Source organism: Bos mutus, chromosome 13 (genome assembly GCF_027580195.1).
Source record: "Bos mutus isolate GX-2022 chromosome 13, NWIPB_WYAK_1.1, whole genome shotgun sequence".
Classification (NCBI taxonomy): domain Eukaryota; kingdom Metazoa; phylum Chordata; class Mammalia; order Artiodactyla; family Bovidae; genus Bos; species Bos mutus.
Window position 1 is genome coordinate 11,579,569 of NC_091629.1, and position 21,765 is coordinate 11,601,333.

A 21,765-nucleotide genomic window follows, 5' to 3' on the forward strand; every position below is an offset into this window, starting at 1 on the left:
ACAAAAGGAAGAATCTCAATGGGAGAAAATCAAGGTAAGAGCACTATTGCTTCCAAGAATTATATATTAATTGAATCACATTCAGGATAAATTTTCTAGTTAGTGCTTTTATTTGAATCTCAGTACGAGGGTTCAAGGTTGAAATATTTATTTTATCAAAGCTTCTTAAAGACATAAAAAGTCTATTAAAAAGGGGCACCTTTTAATTTTATGTTGCTCACGTTCTTTTTAAGAATTAAAAACAATACCAAATTAGCAGGAGATGTGGAAACAACCAATTTCTCAATAAAACTGTTTATTTGTAAACATTTAGGTGGCAGTTTCCTCACATTTTTTTGTCTTTGCTGAAAGGGAAAAACACAACAAATTTCCTGGTAATTCACTTTAAATCTACTTTCTTTAGAATAAAATTCCAACTGAATTTAAATTTACCCATCAGACATTATGGAGGCAGATATTTTTAACGTTAAAAATAAGGAGTAACATTTATGACTGTAAAACTCAAAATGGTCTCATGCAAATACTGTATGTTCAAAACACACAACCTGTTAATCTTAGTTGAACACAACTCATTAAATATTCTAATCACACTATTTCCAGAATTAAATCTTCACTGAAAGGCCTAATTTGGTGCAACACATTGACCAAAATATTTTAATTAAAAATATTCTGAGTTAGTCGCAGGCCTAATTACAGGAATAGAAATAGGGCCTATATTGTCAGGCAGGTCAGTAGAACTCAGTAGTAGGTTTTTCTCAAGTAAATTGACCGATCTACGAATAATAGCGCAGCTGCTAAACTGCCAGTCTTGACATGTAAATCAATTTAAATGCAACAACTGCAGTAGCTACTTTGATAGTTATTAAATTGATACCTTGGAGATATGCTTAAAAAAATAAAGCAGAGCATTTATTACAGGCAACTTCTTTTTTCAGTAGAAAAATACTGGTTATAAATTCAAAATATATTTTATTGGACTATCTAGAAAACCTGACTTTTAGGATCAACTTAGATTATTAAAAATAACGGCAGATTAGAATAACCAATGTTCAAAGTAAAGGACATTAGTGGTACTAAACTCTTAAAGGCAGGCAAACTTTACAGTATACAAGAATCTGGTAATTAAAATATGGTTACATAGTAGCTGAGCCAAAGTTTGATGTTAAATATTCTTTTTTAATATTTATATAGCTATTTTTGAACACAAATAAATATATAACATGATTTCATCAAAAGTTATCATTCCTGTCCTTCAAAATTTATGTTTAAATCTATTGCTAAAAACTGACTCATTTTAAATTACCAACATATTGGTAAAAACGGTTTCAAGTGATATAACGTAAGATTACAATATCTGAATGAGGTCCAATAAAGAAAGGCCTGAATTTATTCTAAAATCTACAGTCTACTTCAGATTTGTTGAGGAAAAATGGGAGAATATAATTATTTTCAGCTAATCTCTCCCAGGAAATAACTTCAAGTAAAAAGTGTGGCTATTAATAAAGAACATCTAAGAAAGTGGTGACAGTTCCCTAAGAGCATTACTGTTAAACTTGTTTTAGATCTAAATAGTATCAGAAGAAAACCCAGCTAAACTCATAGCTATGAATCTTGTATCAAATATTTTATCACCATTGAAATACTACGTATCTATTAATAGCTACTGCTTTCTACCCCACATATAAATTGTATTTGGTGCACAGCTAAATTCAAGACAGCAGAATCTCATGCACTGAACACATTAAACAAAACTAGATATTTACTAGGCTATGTCTGCCACTCTAAACAACAGTTTCCAAGGATTAAGCTTAGAATCAATGCTCTATTGATTTTACTATCAATGAACATTATGGCTCACACGACTGGCCATTTTAACGGAAGATAGCTTCTATTATAGTTCACTTTTTAGAGTATATGCTGTTAAAAGATAAATCACTGCTTTCCTGAAACACTGAAAAAATAAAGATATCCTTAAAATATACAGACAATATATTCATAAGTTATTTAAGAAAAAATGTGTTGATAACACAAAACATCACTATGTTATTCTTTTTCTATATCTAACACATAATACTGTTAAAATAATTAAGCTCATATAAACTGCTCTTAACAATTTGTTAAAACCAGATTAAGAATGTACACACGTATGAATATTATAAGAAAATACAAAAGTAAATTTCTTTGATGAAAATATCACTAAATGTAAAAAAAATATGAAACTATAAAGGCATCATTTTAGAAATTAAAAATATTAATTGATCTATTCCATATATCCAACATATAGCCTAATATATGTTTATTTCATTTGATTTTCTAAAATGTACATGATGAACATAATAATGGTTATATAATCATCAGTGAGTTCCATTCTATAGTCATCAAATGACTATATTCAAGTCAAATATATTTAGCCCAATATAAACATAAAAAGCAAATCAAAAAATGTTTAAATTCCAAGAAAAAATTATGTAAATTATTAGCATGCTTTGAAATATAAAATAGTAACTATGAAATTAAAATAGAAAACATGTATATTATGCAAATAAATATTCAAATAATTCTAGCATTTGCCTAAATTGTGAATCTCTCACTGTAAAAGTTTGAATTTTTAGCTTAAAAGAATAACATCATCTATTTAGGCCACATTTTGAACCTGAGTAAAAACTGTACAAAGAGCATAAATAGGAAACAAGCTTAAATTAATTGATCTTTCCTTTATAAAATGTATATATGTGCCAAAAGCTGTGGTACACAGCACTTACATTCAACTTTTACAAATATATACCATAAAACAGACCCAAAAAACTAAGTTGCACAAGCGAGTTACCAAAAGAATTTTAAAACAGATTTTAAATAAAAGTAAATGTCCTAATATGACTAAAGCACAATCTAGTGTATGTATGTAGTGCTTAGTATTGTCTTGGTACTTTGTTCCAGCTAACACTGGCAACAGTTTATAATATGGCAGAACATAACTGAGCTGCTGTTTCCTAAAATAAGGAAATTACTTAACGAGTTTAGAAAAGACTTCTTTACTAATCTCCCTTATACTAACCAGGAAAACTTGTTTTTTCATGCTGTAGTCTGTGTCTTTAGAAGAAAAAAATGGCTTAGAAGTTTACTCACAGTAACACTCTTAAGAATCTACCCAAGAGAAATGAAAAACATTTGTTAAGAGACTTCTGTGTGAATATACACAGCGGCATTGTTAGTCATAGCCAAAAAGCGGAAATGATCTCAATGTCTATCAGTTGATGAATGGATAAATGAAAGTGGAATGTGGAATACTATTCAGCAATAAAGAAGAATGAGCTACTGGTATATGCTACAATATGGACATACCTCAAAAATATGTTGATAATAGGAAGAAGCCAAATACAAAATACTATTAGATGATTTAATTAATATGAAAAAACACATTTATAGTCACATAAAGGAGATCAGTGATTGCCTGGAGCTGGGATCAGAATGCTAAGTGCCTGCAAATGGGCTTGAGGGAGTGTTTTGAAGATAATGTTCTAAAACTGGTTGTGGTAGTCTGCACAACTCTGTAAATTTATTAAAAATCATAGATTTGTACACTTAAAATAGGTTAACTGTTATGGTATGCAAATTATACCTAAATAAGGCTGTTTAACAAATAAAGTTTGCCTGTTCCTTAAAAAAAAAAGGTAATCTATTATTTTATATGCTTCCTTGTTATTCCCTTTTCTACTAAAATTTTTTAAATGAGGTTGCTTTCAGTGAAAAGATAATTATTTATAAGGGAAATAAATAAGTCCATTACAATTCCTGGAAAGTTACACATTTAAAAGCACTTATTAATAAATATTTATAATAAATGACTGTGATACCAAAGAGCATTTGTTAATATCACTATAAGACAATCTTCTTTCAAAAGATAAAACTGTGCTTTTTTTTTTCTAAAGGAATTATAAACATTAGGTATTTGTAGAGATGCATTTCTCCTATAAGTTTAAATACTCATAGGTCACCTGGCCTCAGGCACAAGCTTTGGAAGAGTGATTCTCAGCTTGATTAGTTACGACTTTTGCCTCAAGGAAAACCAGTTACCAAAGAGTTACTTGTGCCTCAAGGGGTATAAATACTACAGCTGTTTGTGTAACTGTCAGATCCATTTTTTTCTACTAACACTCTACAATAAATGCAAAAGGAACTAATCCTAAAAAGAAAATATTTGATGAGCCTGTGTTAATGAAGAAACAATTTATACATGAGAAGTGATTTGTTCTGAAAAGATATAAATAATTTTGGTAATTGGAAGAAATTGTTACAAAGTTTACTGACTTAAAATAACAACAAACAAAAAAACAAAATCTGATGCCAGAGATGCAGGGAGACTAAATAAAGCTATCTTTACAGACACATTCTTGATGTGTGAAACACAACTAGGGGCTCAGTGAGAGAAACCAACTAGAAAATATGCACAGAATGACCAACACTTCTTTCAACACACTTCTAGGACTCTTTCAACACTATGGATTATCTCAAACCAGAGGAATGTCTGCTATGGTATCTGGACCAATGCCAGCCCTTGTTATAAAGCAAAGAACACTTCAAGAGAATATCCTGAGTACCTTGCTTTGCAATCTGACAAACTGAGGTATTCAAATTAAACTGTTAAAGATGAGAACCAAGAGTGGGAGCTGACACTGTAGGATACAGAATAATTCCAGGTAACACATTTGAAAAAAGAATCAGAATGTCACATGGCATAATGTTTTGGATTTTCTTTAAGATAAACTAGCTTTAATAGAGTAATATTTTCAAACTGCAGAGGGTAGCTCACTAGTGTCTCATGAAACCAATTTAGCAGACCACAATCAGCATTGTTTTCAAAAAGAAAAAAGAACAGTCTAGACTAGCTTAGAATAGAAAAATATGTCTTTCACACACAATAAGAAGTGTTCTGTGACATTTCTGTTTCAGTTGTGTCTGTGTGTCCTGAAGCACGATGCAAAATGTATTTCTTACCATGAGTCTGACTTAAAGAACTCTGAAACCTGTCACAGTAGTGTCTACATTGCATACACTTGGAAGAGCAGAAGAAAGGGTTTCTCTGCAAGCTCCTAAGTCAGTAGCATATAAACCACTGTAAAATCTATTACTACTCTTCTGAAAGGCACCCAGAGACATCTCAAAGAGAGGGTGCTGCCTCCTGTCTGACGTTCAACCCTAAACACAGAATCGCTGGAGGAGAGTAAGGGAAGGATGGAGGCAAAAGAAACAGGAGAAAGAAGCAAATATTTTTCTTCTACTCCTATCTTGTACTTACACAATTCTGCTCTCTCACTCACAAATTAGGTTTGTTATTTTGCATATGAGGAAACACCGAGAAAAAGTAATAACTTGAATATCTCTAGTCGCCTAACTGAAAAACATTTAAGAAACTGAGGGGGGAAAGACCCCCAAGCACAGACAGGAGCAATTACTGATATATCAAAAATGAATAGGCATTTGTTTGAAGTCAAGTGGTATTTGAATTTTCCAGGGCATAGATACTCATGTTAAAAATATTAGCTAATGAAGGCATGATCCTGAAGTCTCTAAGTACTAAATAAACCTAGTGAATATTTTCAGTAGAAATTAACTCCGCTCTAAACATACATTTTAAAAACAATGCATTTCTTGAAAAGGAACGAAAATAAAAATACTAACACAATAAAATGTTTGATGAGACAATTCTTTTCTTTATAAACAGACATCAAAGTATAACATCTTAATTCAAAAGCAGATGAACACTCACCTCTGCCTTCGTTCATCATCCTTTAAAACTTCATAAATGGCCACCAACTAGATAAAACAGAAGCATCACGTTAAAAATACTTTCACCTATAAGAAATCATTTAGGAAGACAGACACACTATAATGCACATGCAAAAAGCCCATGCACTCAGTGAACAGATAAAATCTTAATTATAAGTACCATTTTATGGTTTTGGTAGCACCTTAAGAGGTTAAAAAAGGCTTGATACCAAAATATATCTTTGAGAAAGATGCAAAAGTAATAATTATCTTAACATGTGCTTTTTAAAACTGTAATTTAGAGAAGAAAATTATGACAATTATGACCCTCCCCCCAAGAACTGAGACTCCAATATAAAAAATGCTGGTAAAAGCGTTATTTTCTTTAAACTGAATAAATATGTATGCATAATATTTCTAAACTACAATCTCATTTTAAATGGAAACATTCTACATATAGGTTACTGTTTTTACCATAAACATTTATTTATAAATTATCACAAAAATATATAACAGCATATTTCACTTACTTGTCTAAATTGAGTTTCTGCATTTTCATCTTTATTCTTGTCTGGATGCAGAGTTAGTGAAAGCTTACGATATGCTTTTCTAATGTCTGCAGATGAAGCATCCTGGATGTAGTGGGGGGGAGGGGAAAAACACAAAGCAAACTTTGTCAGAAAAAGAAATTCCCAGAACCTTGTTAAGATCTGAGAAGACAGCCAACCAAATGCAGGACCCCAGGCAATGTAATTTGAGCAATCAGTCTAACAACCAGGCTATGCAACTAGCCCGACCCACATGACTGAACAATTATTCAATCTAATTTGGCTCTCCTCTTAACTTTTCATTACCATACATTCATTTAAAGAAGACAGTATTTGGCAAAACTTTTCAAACACTTGCCTTCCTAAAATTAACCAATAAATCTTTTTCAGTAATTAAGAGATCAAAAAGAAACAAATTAAAAATTAATACATCCGTGTGCCTTCAAAGAAGGTCTTTATTATTTGAGAATCTTAAAGCCAATGTCTGAAGCCCAGGCTTACCATATGTGGTTCCTTCATTGTTATTTATATTGAATTTACCATGGAGCAGCCACCTATGGAATCTCAATTTCAACATGTCAAAAAGTATGCCTATTTGAAGGCAGTTAAATTTGCATTTACACAAAATAATTATAATTAGAAATAGTTATGTATATTATCCTCAACTTTTTAAAGTACGTTACAGGATATCTTCAATAGTGTCCAGTTTCCATAGTCTGGTTTGCAGAAATAAATTTGCCCACTATTTATGTGTTATTAACATAGTTAAAATATTATTTTAAAAGGACAGTTGAGGAAGAGTACTTTGGATTCAATGAATATTAAAATTGTATTTTATGTAATCCTGTCCTATTTGTACATATAAACTCAGAGAACATCATTTTACATACCTAGTTTAAAAAAAAATACATGAAAATTACAACACACAGTTAAGTATAAAACTTGATCTCCATTAAGTTTAAAATTTATTCCAAACACTAACATATTCATAGAGAGGCAAAATGAGAATAAAGTTGCTTATTAAATTTTATCGTGTTTTACAAATGAATATTTGTTCAATTAATTGATAAAACTGATATACTAAAAAGTTCAAATGACTAAAAAAACAAACATAACAAAAGTCCATGTTCCTGGAACTAAATAGCTGTTAAATAAATAGAGCTGGAGCAAGGCAAAGTGAGACTGTAATTAGTCTGTCAAGCTCTCTCTTATAAACCATTACTTTCATTACCAATTTTCTGGGACTTGTTGCTCCAGGCCACTACTCTAAAGTTTCAGCTTAGGTGTGAATATTTTTCTGACTCATGGAGGGTTGAAGAGCTGAAAAATTAGCAGAGTAAGTTTTGCAGGTAATATGATTATAATTTCCATTCTCACATGCCCAATGGAATTGTTCTGTTCTTTATACTTGAATGATAGCTAGCTAACAAGTAGTAGAAAAGAATGATTATTTTTTTCTGAAACTCTGTGATGGAGATTCTGTCGAGCAAAGAGGTCAAATGTCAAATGAATGTTCATTGTCTAACTGGGGCTTTAATTTTAGATTTTATTAACTGGGACTATATCATAGAGAAATTTCAAAAGTAGATTTCTTACAATCTAATGTATTTGCTTATGTTACAAAATTAATACATGCTCATTACGGAACATCTGTGACTTACTAACACTCACCTAAGACCCAGTCTTGCCAACCTGACTCCAATCTTCCAGTTTTCTGCTACAGTATATACACTAAGTGTAAATGTGATCAGATGGCTCTCCTATTTCAAACTCTTCAGTAACTCCCAAGAACCTTCATCATTTGTCTTATCCAGTCTTTTTAACTTTGTATTGCACCATCTTGATCCATCTTCCTGGTCCCCCAAATCATCACACAATAGGATCCTGTTCCCCAACCTTATGTTTTTGTTTTGCATCCAGCTGTAGATACAGTTCTCTCCTGACTTAGGAATGCACCTCTCAGGCTGCACAGAAAGACTGCCTATTTCTCTCATGAGATCTGCCCAGTAATTTATTTCACCAATAAGCTTCACCTTAAGTGGACAAAACTGAAAAACTCAGAGTTTTCCCTATCTAAAAGATATGCTCTAGAGAAGCTGCATCTCAAACTAGCTTATGTATGTGTTACATTTTAGTTAATTAATCAATGAATTTTAACTTATCCTCATAGCAAAGCTTATAGCTGTTAGCAGGCCCGTTTTACTGACAAGGTAAAGGAGGCAAAAAGAAGTTGAGTAATTTGCTCAATTCCAGACTGCTGGCAAATAGAGGAAAACAGAATTCAAACCCAGAAAATACTGCATCAGAATCATAGCTCTCCATGTTGGTTCTTAAGATTCAGTTAGTAGGTTTCAGCTGACTCACTGCACAGGGGGCTACAGTTTTGGGGAAGGCAGTGAGAACAACTGCTACACTTCTACTGATCTGATAAACTATACAGAAAACATCACACAACTACAATGTAAACATGGTCCACTGCAGTTTTAAAGGTTTATATCCTGATACGTGCTGGCTTTTACAGCACATTTTACACCATATTTCTACTCCAGACCCAAACGTTAGAACATTTATCTCACATACACAATGAATGAAACCTTTTGTTTCCCTGGCTTGCAGGGATTCTTGATAGGACTATGGGTGAACTGGTCATCTATAGGATTCAATTCTTTTCCTTTTAAATGTGATACGGTTTTTGGTTTTTTTTTTACAAGCTGGACATGAATTATCTTAATACCTGGATGACTTCTGTAAAGAATAGATATATGGTTATTCTTTTAAAAACAAAAACAAAGAAAAACTACAAAAATATGTCCATCAAAATTGGGGGAAAAAAATGTGATGAGAGATCAACAAAAGTGGCAGAGTATGGAACTCCAAGGGCCTGTCCCTCTCCCTGAAAAGAAATGGCAAATAACCTGGCAAAAACTGTCAGGATCAACCTTATCTGCAAACTAGTCAAAGGATTCCAGTAATCAGTCAAGCACTCAGTCAAGAAAAAGTAGCTAATTCTCTGTAAGGATCTTGAAGTTATCAATCTGAGTTATTGGTGTGGGTTTATAGTGTTAGTTAGTTAGTTAAGTTGCTCAGTCGTGTCCAACTCTTTGCGACCCCATGGACTGTAGCCCACCAGGCTCCTCTGTCCATGGGATTCTCCAGGCAAGAATACTGGAGTAGGTTGCCATTTCTTTCTCCAGGGGATCTTCCCAACCCAGGGATCAAACCCAGATCTCCTGCATTGCAGGCAGACGCTTTAACCTCTGAGCCACCAGTTTCTAGTGTTAAGAGTATGTAAAGTAGACTTTGTTCTAAAAGAAGTTGTGGTTGCTTGTTTAGGCTTATCCTTTGATTCCCTGACAGACTGGTAAAGGTCTTACCTCTATTTTTTACCAAACTCTGACCTATCCCAGGGCAGACAGGCAACTGTTCAGGACATTTGTCAAAAACATTTTACAGCAAGTTTACCAGCTGGTGTCAAATGAGGCAAAGGACGGCAGTTAGGCACACAACACGCACATCAAAAAGCTAAGGAGACTGGGAAGTGAGGTGCTTTGGGGAATATGGTATTTGAAATGCTCCCACATATTCTTTGGAAACTAGACGACCAACACCTGTATGCCCAAAGTGGAGTACATAATCAAAAAGACCTGAGAAGGCCCTAAATTCTCATTTCTGGCTGAGCTTTAGGCTGTACACAAGTAGAAAGTGAAGACTAAGAGTGAGTTGTAAACTGCCTAGCTGAGTGTTGAAGGCATGTCCTAACATACACACAAAATCCTCTACCAAAGGTTTTGAGGGTTTTTTTTTTTTTTTTTTTGCTTTTCGTTTTTTTCCTGTGCCAAATCTTTGAGGAAATCTTTGCTGAATCATCATCTGATGCATAAGCTAATTAAACAGATGTTAGTGGACACATATGGCAAAGAATATACACTGTACAAAATTAATTCAGAAAAATCACTAGACAAACAACACCAACCACAAGCAGCAAAAAGGCAAAAACCAAAGGAACAAAAACAAAACAAAGCTGGTGAGGTACAATGATCTAATTACCACATTATATATTCAAAATATCCAGTATTCATTAAAAATTATGAAGGAGGCAAAGAAACAAGAAAGTATGGCCCACACACATAGAAAAAAAAGGAATAGAAATTGTCCCTAAGAAGATCAGACATTAGATTTACTAGAGAAGGACTTCAGATCAACTGTTTTAAACATGCTCAAGAGCACAAAGAACTAATAGAATAAGAATGATGTCTCACCAAATTGAGAATACCAACAGAGGAGAAAATTTAAGGCAAAGAGAAATTCTGGACTTGAAAAACACAATAACTGAAATTTAAAAATTCACTAGAGAATTCCAAAAGCAGAGAAAAAAATCTGTGAACTTGAAGATACATCAATTGAGATTATCCAATATGAGAAGTAAGAAGAAAAAAAATAAAGAAAAATTAATAGAGCCTAAAAGACCTGTGGGACACCACTACGTATACCGACATACACATACATAAGAGTTCAAGACAGGACTAGAGAAAAGGGGGGGGAAGGGGAAAAGACTGAAAACTGAACTTTCATAAAAGACATGAATATACACATCTAAGAATTTCAACAAATCCTAAGTACACACAAAGTAATCCACACCTATCAACATTATATTCCAACTGTTCACAAACAGAATCCTGAAAACAGCAGAGAGAAGTGACTCATTATGTACAACGAATTCTCAATAAATTAACATCTATTTCTCATCAGAAATCATGGACGCTAGACATTAACTGAATGACATATTCACAGTGCTTCAGGAAAAAAAAACAAATCTGTCAACCAAGAATTCTATATCCAGGAAAGCTATCCATCAAAAAGGAAAGAGAAATCAAGACATTCTAAGTAAACAAAAACTAAAGAGTTCATTGCTAGTAGTCTTAATCTACAAAAAGCACCGGAGAGAGGCCTTTAGGCTGAAAGGAAATCATACTAGATAGTAATTCATACAAAGAAATAAAAAATACTGATAAAGATAACTATATAGATAAATATAAAAGTCAATATTCATGTATTTCTGGTTAGTAACTCCAATTTTTTACATGATTTTAAAGACTACTAAGCAATAATAAATCTATGTCTTAAATAAAACAATAATATAGATGTATGTCCATAGACATACATGTATAAAGATGTAATCTGTGACAATAACTATATGAGGAAGGGAAACACAGCTATTTAGGAGCCAATTTTTTAATATGATTGAAACTAACTTGGTATTAATTCAAACTAGATTGCTACAAATTAATGTCACTTGTATAATCTCCATGGCAAATACTAATAAATCTATTTTAAAATCTAGATTTAAAATCTATTGTAAAAGAAAAAGCAAATCAAATAATACACTACGAATACTGTGAACAATTATGCCAAACAATTAGGAAACCCAGATAAAACAGACAAATTCCTAGAAACACACAAACTGACACATGAAGAAACAGAAAAAGTGAACAGACCTATAATAGGTAAAGAGATCGATTAGTTAATAAAAACCAAAACCCAAAAAAAGCCCAATGGCCTAAAAAGAAAAGCCTGAAACCTCAAAGCCAGATGACTGAATTCAGTCAAATATCTGAAGAAATCACAGTCCTCTTTAAACTTTTCCAAAACATAGAGGAGAAAGGAATGTTAACTTATTCTATGGGTCCCAGATACCAAGACCAGACAAACACCTCAAAAAAAAAAAAAAAAAAAACACAAAAAACCTATAGACTAATATCCCTTATGAATGCTGATGCAAAATTCCTCAGCAAACTTCTAGTAAATTGAATCCAGCAGTATATAGAAAGGACTTACATACCATGACCAAGTGAGATTTATGCAATCAATTCAAAGGTGGTTCAGGGTATGAAGATCAGTCAATATAATACATCATATTAATGAAATGAAGAACAAAGCATCACATAATCATCTCAACTGATGCAGAAAAAGCATACCCAACAGCATTTAGTAACAAACCACTCAACAAACTAGGACTTAAAGAAAACTTTCTGAAGTTGATATAAGGTATCTATGAAAAAAACCACAGCTAACTTCCTACTTAAATTGTGAAGTCTGAAACCTTTTCTCCAAGATCAATAAGAGGGATATTTGTTCTAGCCTGAGCAATCAGTTGAGAAAAAGAAACAAAAGGCATTCGGATTGGAATGGAAGAACTAATACTACTACCTCTATTTACAGATGATATGTCCCATACGTGGAAAATCCAAAAATATCACAGAAAAAGTATTAGAGCTAATAAATAAATGTATTAAATTGTAGGATACAAGGTCAATATATAAAGATTAGCTTTACTTCTATATACTAGCAATTAAAAAATCCAAAGATGAAATTAACAAATCCTTGACAACAGCATCCAAATGAATTTTAAAAATTGGAATAGTCTAACAAAAGTGTACTGTTTGTACACTATGAACTATAAAACATTGCTGAAAGAAATGAAAGAAGATCTTAATAAATGGAGAGGCATCTATGTTCATGGACTGGAAGACAATATTGTTAAAGCGGCAATAATTCCCAAGTTGATCTACAGATTCAATGCAATCCCTATCAAAATCCTGCCTGGCATTTCTGCAGAAATTTACATACTAATCCTCAAATTCATAGGGAAATGTTAGGGACCCCAAATAGCTACAATAACTTGAAAAAAAAAGTCCTAAAATAATTTGCAATAACTGGAAGTCACATGTTCTGACTTCAAAACTACAGTCATCGAGACAGCACAGTTATGATGTAAGGACAAAAATAGCTCAATGTAAGAAATTCAGCACCCAGAAAAAACTTTCTCATCTCTGGTCAATACATTTTCAACAAGGGTGCCAAGATCATTCAAGAAAGAAAGAAGAGTCTTTTCAATAAATGATGTTGATATAATTGGATATCCACATGTAGAAAATAAAACTGGACCCTTACCTCACACTGCATAAAAAAATTAACTTGAAATGAGTCAAAGCCCCAAATATAACAGCTAAAACTATAATCCCTTAGGAGAAAACATAGAGGTAAATCTATATGACCTCGGAATACAACAGATTCTTAGCTAGGACATAAGAATAATAGGCAACAAGAGAAAAAATTTACAAATTGTACTTAATCAGATTTTAAAACTTTGCAGTCCCCTGTGGCATTAGTGGTGAAGAACCCACATGCCAACATAGGAGACACAGAGACACAGGTTCAGTCCCTGGGTCGGGAAGATCTCCTGGAGGAGGGCCTGGCAGCCTACTCCAGTATTCTTGCCTGAAGAATCCCATGGACACAGGAGCCTGGTGGGCTGCAGTCCATGAGGGCACAAAGAGTTGGACACGACTGAAGTGACTTTGCACGCACGCACATGCAAGTTTGATGGTTCCTTAAAACACACAGACACACACACAAAGAATTACTATACAACCTTGTAATTATATTCCTAGGTATTTATTGAAGAGAATGAAAACTGTTGTTCAAACAAAAGCTTGTACGCTAATGCTGACAGCAGTACTATTCACCAGTGGCCAAAAAATAGAAACACCCCAACGTCCACGAACTGATGGACAAACAAAATGTGGTGAAGGTATATCAAAATAATTAATATTACTCAAACATAAAAGGAATGAAGTACTTTATATGCCACATATGAATGAATCTTGAAAACACTCTGCTAAATGAAGAAAAGAAAGAAGAAAGAGAAGTCCTTCAGTCGTGTCCAACTCTTTATGACCCCATGGACTGTAGCCTATAAGACTCCTCCATCCATGGAATTTTCCAGGCAAGAATACTGGAGTGGGTTGCCATTTCCTTCTCCAGGGGATCTTCCCAACCCAGGGATTAAACCTGGGTGTCCTGCATTGCAGGCAGACGCTTTACCGTCTGAGCCACCAAGGAAGCCGAATAAAGAAAAACCAGATAAAGAAAACCAAATGAAGAAAAACCAGACACAAAAAGCCATGTATTATACAATTTCATTTCAATTGTCCATTTGCTCTTTATGGACAAATCTATTGATACAGAAAGCATTTCAGTAGTTCCCAGAGCCTGGAGAGAGAGGGGGACGGGGAGTGACTGCTTAATACATACGGAGTTTCTTTTGGGGTGATGAAAATGTTCTGTAATTAGATGACTGGTGAATAACATGTGAATATACTAGAAATCATGCAATTGTACACTTAAATGGTTAAAATGGTGAACTTGGTTTCATGAATTATATCTCAATTTTTAAAAAGTGAAACAATACAGAATTATCTTTATTGCACGCTATGTGCTAGGCACTGTTCTAGCCACTATATATGTTAATTCCCTTGAATTTTACAACCCTTGGTGATCGGTATAATTATTCTATTTTAATGAGGAAACTGGGACTTAATCTAAGGTTAAGTAATCTGCAAAAATGTTGCATAGGTACTAGGTGGCAGAAATTTCCTGCCAGAAATTTAGTTTTACATCCCATGCTACCTCTTCTAGAATTAAAGTGGCATATCTTATGGCCACTCCTCAATTATCTTCTAATGTAAGATAGGTTATTCATCAAAATGGAACCAGTTACCTCTGGGAGTCTGAAAAGTGGGATTAGTAATAATCTGATACAGTTCAACCCAGAGATGCTTAAAAATGTATAGATTGTTGCTGGGAACACTCTTCTAGAGGTAGATATAGTAATCTAAATGAAAAATTTCTTATCTAATTTACTTATGAACAGATCTGGTAAGGCTGTTTGATGTGGGACAAATCTCAGAGAAATTTTGTTCACATTCTAGATTTTATTAGATTAGCCCCCTTTTCCACTTACTATGATGTTTAGGATGAAAATGGGCTTGAAAATAACCAATCCATAGCTAATTACAAAATTAGCTATGTAATTTTGGACAAATCTAAGTCTCAAGTTCTTATCTATAAAATAAGAATGATAATATTGAAACAAATGAATACACACATATACATGCAAATATATACATACATATATATGTATATAATATGCTTATTATAGCATCTGGCACATAGTAGTGCTGAATAAATGAAAACTGTTATAAAGTGTAGGCTAAAAAGTCACTATTTCTTCTTCATTTTAACACTTGGCAAATTTGACTTGCAGTTTATTTGGATTTGTACTTTAGACCATGACAAGTAAGGAACTGAGAAGAGTAAGATGAATTTGGATGGTTTTTATTTATTGATTTGACAATATTTATTGAGTCCCTTTCAGCTGAGGTTGAAACTCCAGTACTTTGGCCACCTTATGCAAAGAGTTGACTCATTGGAAAAGACTCTGATGCTGGGAGGGATTGGAGGCAGGAGGAGAAGGGGACGACAGAGGATGAGATGGCTGGATGGCATCACCGACTTGATGCACATGAGTTTGGGTGAACTCCGGGAGTTGGTGATGGACAGGGAGGCCTGGCGTGCTGCGATTCATGGGGTCACAGAGAGTTGGACACGACTGAGCGACTGAACTGAACTGATTGAGTCCCTATACTTATAAGCACTGAGGACACAGTAGTGAACAAAATAAACCCAATCTCTATCCTCATAAAAGCTCTGCAAGGTAAGAGCACTGAAAATTTTGTTTAAGTGGCCCAAGAGGGGTTGCTTATTTTACTTTACATCAGAGACTGGCACATATTTTCTGTAAAGGGGTAGACTATATATTTGAGGTTTTGCAGGCCAAAGAGGCTCTGCTACAATTCTTCAACTTTGCCACTGCAGTGAGAAAGCAGCCACAGACAACACATAAACATGGGTGTGATGCTGTCCCAGTGAAATTTTATTTTAAAAAACAGCTGGAGTCTGGTTTTGGCCCATGCAGCATAGTTTGCTGACCCCTGATTCCTATCTGTGGATTGTCAATAATCTAAAGCTCATTCTATTTATAGCGTCTTTGCAAATTTGACATCCACCTATACACACACACACACATCTATGTATATGTATATTTTATATACATATAAAACATTATATGGTTATATATAACATAACCATATGGTTAACAAAACATTAGAAGACCTTACTCGGGACCTTTCAAAGTACAGTGTTCTTAATAAAACCCCCTATTGCTTTGAAAGAACTCAAGAACATTAAATCCAAGAGAAGAACACCTAGATTCAGTAAAGAGGCAAGACTACAGTTATTCAGACTATATATTTAGGCACATAGTTGAAGAACTTCAAACTCTGGTGGACATCTAGATATCTTAATTTGTGAAATGTTATTATCCAAGGTTAACTGCCTCAAAGTTAGTCATCCCATGTAATCTTTCTAAGTCCTTGAGTCATTTTCTTATCTGATGTTACTGAGTAAAAAGCCCAAGCTGAACTCTTAATAATGACTTTGTCCTCTTTACTCTCAGAGAAGGCAATGGCACCCCACTCCAGTACTCTTGCCTGGAAAATCCTATGGACCAAGGAGCCTGGTGGGCTGCAGTCCATGGGGTCACGAAGAGTCGGACATGACTGAGTGACTTCACTTTCACTTTTCACTTTCATGCATTGGAGAAGGAAATGGCAACCCACTCCAGTGTTCTTGCCTGGAGAATCCCAGGGACAGGGGAGCCTGGTGGGCTGCCATCTATGGGGTCGCACAGAGTCGGACACGACTGAAGCGACTTAGCAGCAGTAGCAGCCTCTTTACTCTGGCCTTTGCATTTAAATTTATCAGTCAACATAGTCCACTCCCACTCTTCACCTGCCCAAAAAAGCCAATAACAACAAAAAAACCAAAAAACTATGTGCCTGGATAAAAGTGCATTTACCAGCAAAAGAACTAAATAACAGAAGCATGTAAGGACCAGAAGGTTGAGGCAGGAAACCTGTGCTCAGCATAACTTCAGAACTATGGGATTTTATACCAGGTTGACATAAAATTCAAAACAAATTAGAAAAAAATAAAAATAAATTGAAAAAGGAAAATATTTTTAAAAAATAATTTTTCAGGGCAAAATAATTAACTAACTTCAGAATAAATTTTAATCCTGGGCTTCTATGGCTGACCTGATGCAAAAGAAGCAGGGCTTCTTCCACTGGAGATGACTGTGAAGTCAGTTGCCTCTGGAGGAAACTACTAAAATTTATGTAAGATGATAGCTTTAGTTGACTTTTCTTAGCCTTAAACCATATATAAGCACCCATAAAAGGTTAGTCTATATCAAAATCCTGGTTTTTGATGCTCATGTAGAACATATATCTTATTATTTTTTTCAGTCAAGATAAGAATAATTTGTTGACAAGTCTGATAATTTCCAGTGCAGTAAGAGGTATGCATTGCACCCTCTTATTTTTAACTTGCATCAAAATAAATCTGGATTAATAACATGTTTATTTAAGTTGAACACACCTCTGCCCTCCCCATAAGATTAAAAATGCAAGCATTCTCCAAATGTAGATAAACAAAATACTGCAGCCCAGGAGACAGCTGCTTCTGATATCTAATTACTGGGGGACTGAGTTGGCAGGAACATCAGATCAACTATTCACAAAACAAAATCACCATTTCTGGTAATGAGATTAGTTATCTTATACTATATTTTTGCAGCTAATTTATTTTCAAAAGGAGGTCTCCTTACCAATTCAGTGGCAGAGGTACAGAGCAGGAGGGACAGTTCTATATTAAACAAATTTGACAGACAGAACCACCAAATTATGCTTTAAAAAAAAATTTAACAAAGCAGAAATAAAAGTTGAAATTACATAGTGCCTGGAAATTAATGAAAAGGAAAATATATGACATCAAAACCTTTAAGAGCTAAAGCTCTACTTAGAGGGTAATGCTTGTAGTTTAAAATACTCTTTTAATAAGACAATCTGAAAATGAATGAAGTACCCAGCCTAATAAAGTAGAAAAAGAACAAAAGTACACAAAAGAAAACAGGAAGAAAGAACAAATAAACATAAAAATGGAAAGTAATGAAAAAAAAGCTGGTTCTTTGGGAAGATGAAAAAAAAGTACCAGACCCAGAATGCCCTGACAGTCCCTTAAAATCTTGGTTTCTGTACCTTGAAAATGGTCACGTATCAGCTTTACCTTCCTCTCTGCTGCCTCTCCCTCCTGTGCTGTCCAAGAGCAGGGCCAAATGATCGCATCTGAAAGCTCAGCCCAGACAAGTGCTCAAGACAATCCAGAGAACTTTCAAAATCTGTCCTTCACATAATGCAACTGTGCATTTGCTCCATTTCAGAGGCAGACTGGCCCTTAATCCAAGAGCACCAGTTCCCCTTACGGGCCTTTTCTCCACTATGGTTCTTGCTAGTCTGTATCTTGCTCTTCTTTTCAAAGACAGAAGCCCTGACTGCTCAATGTGGGCCCAGAAAATAGTCCCCTAGGGCCAAGGCTAGACATCTAGATGGCAGTCAACTGACTTATTGCTAAATGGTCTATCCCTTTTCCCACTGGCATGCTTCCACCCTGACTTGGGAAGTGAGGTGCTACAATCAATGAAAGTGTTGATTTCAAATCCATGCCACACCAACGGAAAAAACAGATAGGCACCCAGGCCTACTAACAGAAAGGGCAAAAGCAGCAGAAGCAGAGCCTCCATCTGATTTCCACCTTCCAAAATTTTACAAAGTATATCTTATTGGCCAAAGCTCTATTACATCCAGCATACTTACTGCAAGTGAGTCTGAGAAAGTTATTAACTTTACACACTTTGTGCAATAAAGCACACTAGAAGGAAGGAATAAATGTTGAAGCCAATCCACTCTATTTACCATATTTGTTGGTGTGTAGTTGCTAAGTCGTGCCCAACTTTTTTGTGACCCCGTGGACTGTACCTGGCAGGATTCTTTGTCCATAGAATTTTCCAAGCAAGAATACTGGAGTGGGTTGCCATTTCCTTCTCCAGGGGATCTTCCCTACACAGGGATCAAACCTGCATCTCCTGCATTGGCAGGGGGACTGGATTCTTTATGACGGAGCCACCAGAGAAGCCCATTTACCACATAGAAGCTTTGTTTTTTCATGTTGTTGTTGTTTAGTCACCCAGTTGTGTCTGACTCTTTGTGACCCCATGGACTGCAGGACGCCAGGCTTCCTTGTCCTTCACCATCTCCCAGAACTGGCTCAAACTCATGTCCATTGAGTTGGTGATGCCATCCAACCATCTCATCCTCTGTCGTCCCCTTCTCCTCCCACCTTCATTCTTTCCCAGCATCAGGGTCTTTTCTCACGAGTCAGTTCTTCACATAAAGTGGACAAAGTTTTGGGGTTTCAGTTTCAGTATCAGTCCTTCCAATGAATATTAAGGATTGATTTCTTTCAGGATTGATTGGTTTGATCTCCTTGCAGTCCAAGGGACTCTCAAGAGTCTTCTCCAACACCACAGTTCAAAAGCATCAATTCTTCAGTTCTCAGACTTCTTTATGGTCCAATTCTCATATCCATACATGACTACTGGAAAAACCATAGCTTTATTGGTAAAGTAATGTCTCTTCTTTTTAATCCACTGTCTAGGTTTGTCACAGCTTTTTTCCCAAGGAGCAAGTGTCTTTTAATTTCATGGCTGCAGTCACCATCCACAGTGATTTTGGATCCCAAGAAAATAAAGTCTATCACTGTTTCCATTGTTTCCCCACCTATTTGCCATGAAGTGATGGAACCATGTATGGATGAGAGAGTTGGACTGTGAAGAAGGCTGAGCACTGAAGAATTGATGCTTTTGAACTGTGGGGTTGGAGAAGACTCTTGAGAGTCCCTGGGACTGCAAGGAGATCCAACCAGTCCATGCTGAAGGAGATCAGCCCTGGGATTTCTTTGGAAGGAATGATGCTAAAGCTGAAACTCCAGTACTTTGGCCACCTCATGCGAAGAGTTGACTTATTGGAAAAGACTCTGATGCTGGGAGGGATTGGGGGCAGGAGGAGAAGGGGATGACAGAGGATGAGATGGCTGGATGCCATCACTGACTTGATGGACGTGAGTCTGAGTGAACTCCGGGAGTTGGTGATAGACAAGGAGGCCTGGCGTGCTGCGATTCATGGGGTTTCAAAGAGTCGGACACGACTGAGCAACTGAACTGAACTGAACTGAAATGATGGAACCGGATGCCATGATCTTCATTTTTTGAATGTTGAGTTTTAAGCCAGCTTTTTCACTCCCCTCTTTCACCTTCATCAAGAGGCTCTTTAGTTCCTCTTCACTTTCTGCCTTAAGGGTGATGTCATCTGCATGACCGACGTTATTGATATTTCTCCCGACAATCCTGATTTCAGCTTGTGCTTCATCTAGTCAGGCATTTTGCGTGATATACTCTGCAAATAAGTTAAATAAGCAGGGTGACAATATGGAGCCTTGACGTACTCCTTTCCCGATTTGGAACCAGTCTGTTGTTCCATGTCCAGTTCTAACTGTTGCTTCTTGACCTGTGCACACGTTTTATAGGAGGCAGGCAAGGTGATCTGGTATTCCCATCTCCTTAAGAATTTTCCAGTTTGTTGTGATCCACAAAAGGCTGTAGCATAATCAATGAAGCCGAAGTAGGTATTTTTCTGGAATTCTCTTGATTTTTCTATGATCTAACGGATGTTGGCAAGTTGATCTCTGGTTCCTCTGCCTTTTCAAAATGCAGCTTGAACATCTGGAAATTCTTGGTTCATGTACTATTGAAGTCTTGCTTGCAGAATTTTGAGTATTATCTTGCTTGCATGTGAAATAAGTGTAATTGTGCAGTAGTTTGAACATTCTTTAACATTGCCTTTCTTTGGGATTGGAATGAAAACTGACCTTTTTCAGTCCTGTGGCCATTGCTGAGTTTTCCAATTTTGCTGGCATACTGAGTGCAGCACTTTCACAGCATCAACTTTTAGGATTTGAAATAGCTCAGCTGGAATTCCATCACCTCCACTAGCTTTGTTCATAGTGATGTTCCCTAAGGCCCACTTGACTTCTGACTCCAGGATGTCTGGCTCTAGGTGAGTGATCACACCATCACGGTTATCTGGGTCATGAAGGTATTTTTTTGTATAGTTTTTCTTATTCTTGCCACCTCTTCTTAGTATCTTCTGCTTCTGTTGGTCCATACCATTTCTGTCCTTTATCGAGCCCATCTTTGCATGAAATGTTCCTTTGGTATCTCTAATTTTCTAGAAGAGATCTCTAGTCTTTCCCATTCTATTGTTTTCCTCTACGTCTTTGCATTGATCACTTAGGAAAGCTTTCTTATTTCTCTTTGTTATTCTTTGGAACTCTGCACTCAGATGGGTGTATCTTACCCTTTCTCCTTTGCCTTTTGCTTCTCTTCTTTTCTCAGCTATTTGTAAGGCCTCTTCAGACAACCATTTTGATTTTTTGCATTTCTTTTTCTTGGGGATGGTTTTGATCACCGCCTCCTGTACAATGTTATGAACCTCCATCCATAGTTCTTCAGGCACTCTACCAGATCTAATCCCTGAATCTATTTGTCACTTCCACTGTATAATCGTTAGGGATTTGATTTAGGCCATGCCTGAAT

At 35.4% G+C, this 21,765-nt stretch overlaps 1 protein-coding gene across 1 annotated transcript in view; it reads right to left on the bottom strand.

Moving 5' to 3' along the window:
* Positions 1–21,765, bottom strand: part of DNAJC1 (DnaJ heat shock protein family (Hsp40) member C1) — a 182,875-nt gene that overhangs the window by 103,845 nt on the left and 57,265 nt on the right. The window contains exons 2-3 of the mRNA XM_070380991.1: positions 6,297–6,398; positions 5,768–5,814 (exon numbers count right to left, since the gene is read on the bottom strand). Coding sequence (XP_070237092.1) covers positions 5,768–5,814; positions 6,297–6,398 — 149 coding nt within the window. The remainder of the gene's footprint in view (positions 1–5,767; positions 5,815–6,296; positions 6,399–21,765) is intronic.